The following is a 2,464-nucleotide window of genomic DNA, read 5'->3' as shown; positions in this document are numbered from 1 at the left end:
GACTACAATTTATATTCAGTTTAAAACCCACAGCATAACGGAGGAGGAGGATTGATTAACCTCAGGAGTCATTTGTCTTGCCGAGTTAAGAAAAGTAATGGAAGGGAGACACGAGGCAACAACCGCCCCCTTCGACCTATAATTAGGAGTTAGCATAGTTTTAGTGGGGCTGCATGGAAGAAAGTGAAGAGGAGGGAACAAACTTGAAGAAAACGGGAAGATGGAAGCCAAGGAGAAGCACAAACTTGAGAATATGCAGGCGATGAGTCACAATAACGTGGCTGAAGTATGTTGACCAGACCACACACTAGAAGGTGAAGGGACGACGACGTTTCGGTCCGTCTTGGATTATTCTCAAGTCGATTCTCAAGATTTGAGAATGGTCCAGGACGGACCGAAACGTCGTCGTCCCTTCATCTTCTAGTGTGTGGTCTGGTCAACGAACTTGAGAATGTTTGAATGAATTAGAGCAAGATAGAAGGGAAGGAAATTATCAGGGGGAAAGGGCCAAGCTACTAAGACTATATATAGCACTTGGAAGGGGGTCAGGATAAGGATTTGGGATGGGACGGAGGGAAAGGAATGGTGCCCAACCACTTGTGGACGGACGGGGATTGAACGCCGACCAGCATAAATATAGTGTGAAGTTCTTGGTAGGTACAAAGAGGGAGGGAAAAGGTACAGGTTAACAATTGCGAAAAGGGGAAGAGGGAGAGGAGGGTGAAGGGTGGAGGAGACAGAACCGGTGATGATATTAGAAATAAAACAAAGTATATATATATTGAAGCCGTAGAATAAAGAACGCAAACTAGGCGAATGGAAGAATGAAGGGGAGATAGAACTTAAAAAGAAAAAAGGATGATGAATAGGGGGGAAAGACTGGAAAAGTGATAATGACATGAGCCAAGAGATGGGGATTAAACAGAGCAGACAGGATGGATGATAGCGCAGGAGATATGGAGAGTAATGATAGCTGAGCAGGCAGAGAGAGAGAGTGAAACAGAGAGAGAAAGAGAGAGAGATCATGATGATAGTGTCTGGAATGAGGTAGAAAGAAAGCACAGGGAGTAAACACAAGAGAGAGACACACGGAGAAAATAAGGAAGCTGGCAGCATAAGGAGGACCATTAATCTTGTCTTAATACACTGAAGCATCTTTCATTATCCTTGGTCTGAGATAATCAAGACCAGAGGGGGCAAGAGATGCCTCATCCATTAAGGACTTTTTATCAAAAGATAATGATGCCCACGTATGGAAACTCGAAGATTGCCACGACCCCAGAGGTTGCCAAGACCCCCAGAGGTTGCCAGGACCCCCAGAGGTTGCCATGACCCCCAGAGGGTCCCAGGACCCCCCCCAGAGGTTGCCATGACCCCTCAGAGGGGTGCCACGACCCCAGAGATAGCCACGACCCCCAGAGGTATAATAGGGCTGAGGGTATGTTAGGTTAGATCTTTGCATCTGTTGGCAGCTCTCTATATTTACACGTCGTGGATGATTCTATCCTATCCAGATGCAAGTCGTGTTTTGGGTGCTTTGAAACGACATGTCCTCATAAACAATCGTGATATATGATCTAAGACAAACTAATAATATATATATATATATATATATATATATATATATATATATATATATATATATATATATATATATATATATATATATATAACAGACCACTTGGACTGGTTTACACTTATCCACTGTTCGATTCCCGACGGTCCAAGAGGTTGGGCACCGTTCCTTTCCCCAATTCCTCTCACAGATGTTTGTTCTCTTGTCCCATCCACTTTCTCTTCATAAATACCTTATCTTTAAGAAGAGAGAGAGAGAGAGAGAGAGAGAGAGAGAGAGAGAGAGAGAGAGAGAGAGAGAGAGAGAGAGAGAGAGAGAGAGAGAGAGAGAGAGAGAGAGAGAAGCAACCAATCCAAGTGGATCATAAAATAGTGTCCCCCCCCCCTAAAATAGGGGGGGGCCGTGACGGGTGAGTGAACAGCGCTCGGAATTCGTAGTCCTAGGGTTCCGGGTTCGATCCCCGGCAGAGGCGGAAGCAAATGGGCAGAGTATCTTTCATCCTGATGACCCTGTTCACCTAGTAGTAAATAGGTACCTAGACTTAGACAGCTTCTACGGGCTGCATCCTTTGTAATTTGTAACAAAAAGAAGGCCTGGTCGGGGACCGGGCCGCGGATACGCTAAGCCCCGAAATTATTTCAAGATAACCTCAAGATAACGCTACACAAGGGTAGATAGCGTGATAATGAGATGATGATGATGTTGGAACTATCAACCGAATCACGCTAAAAAAAAAAGGTGGGACTATTTGGAAAGTTAAAATCAGAAAAGATAGTTAAATTTGCAATGAGTTGGAAGAGAGCGCGTGTTGCAACCCATAAAGATAACCGGTCTCGAATTAGTGCATTTTTTTCACTCACTCATCAACGGGAAAGGTATCAACACGGC

At 44.5% G+C, this 2,464-nt stretch overlaps 1 protein-coding gene across 1 annotated transcript in view; it reads left to right on the top strand.

The window, feature by feature from the left end:
• Nucleotides 1-220: 220 nt before the first annotated feature.
• LOC138358096 (pneumococcal serine-rich repeat protein-like) overlaps nt 221-2,464 on the top strand; it is a 39,937-nt gene continuing 37,693 nt past the window's right edge. The window contains exon 1 of the mRNA XM_069315575.1: nt 221-286. Coding sequence (XP_069171676.1) covers nt 221-286 — 66 coding nt within the window. The remainder of the gene's footprint in view (nt 287-2,464) is intronic.

The sequence above is a fragment of the Procambarus clarkii genome, chromosome 81, assembly GCF_040958095.1.
Source record: "Procambarus clarkii isolate CNS0578487 chromosome 81, FALCON_Pclarkii_2.0, whole genome shotgun sequence".
In the NCBI taxonomy this organism is placed as follows: Eukaryota; Metazoa; Arthropoda; class Malacostraca; order Decapoda; family Cambaridae; genus Procambarus; species Procambarus clarkii.
This window is presented reverse-complemented; position numbering and strand designations above follow the sequence as displayed.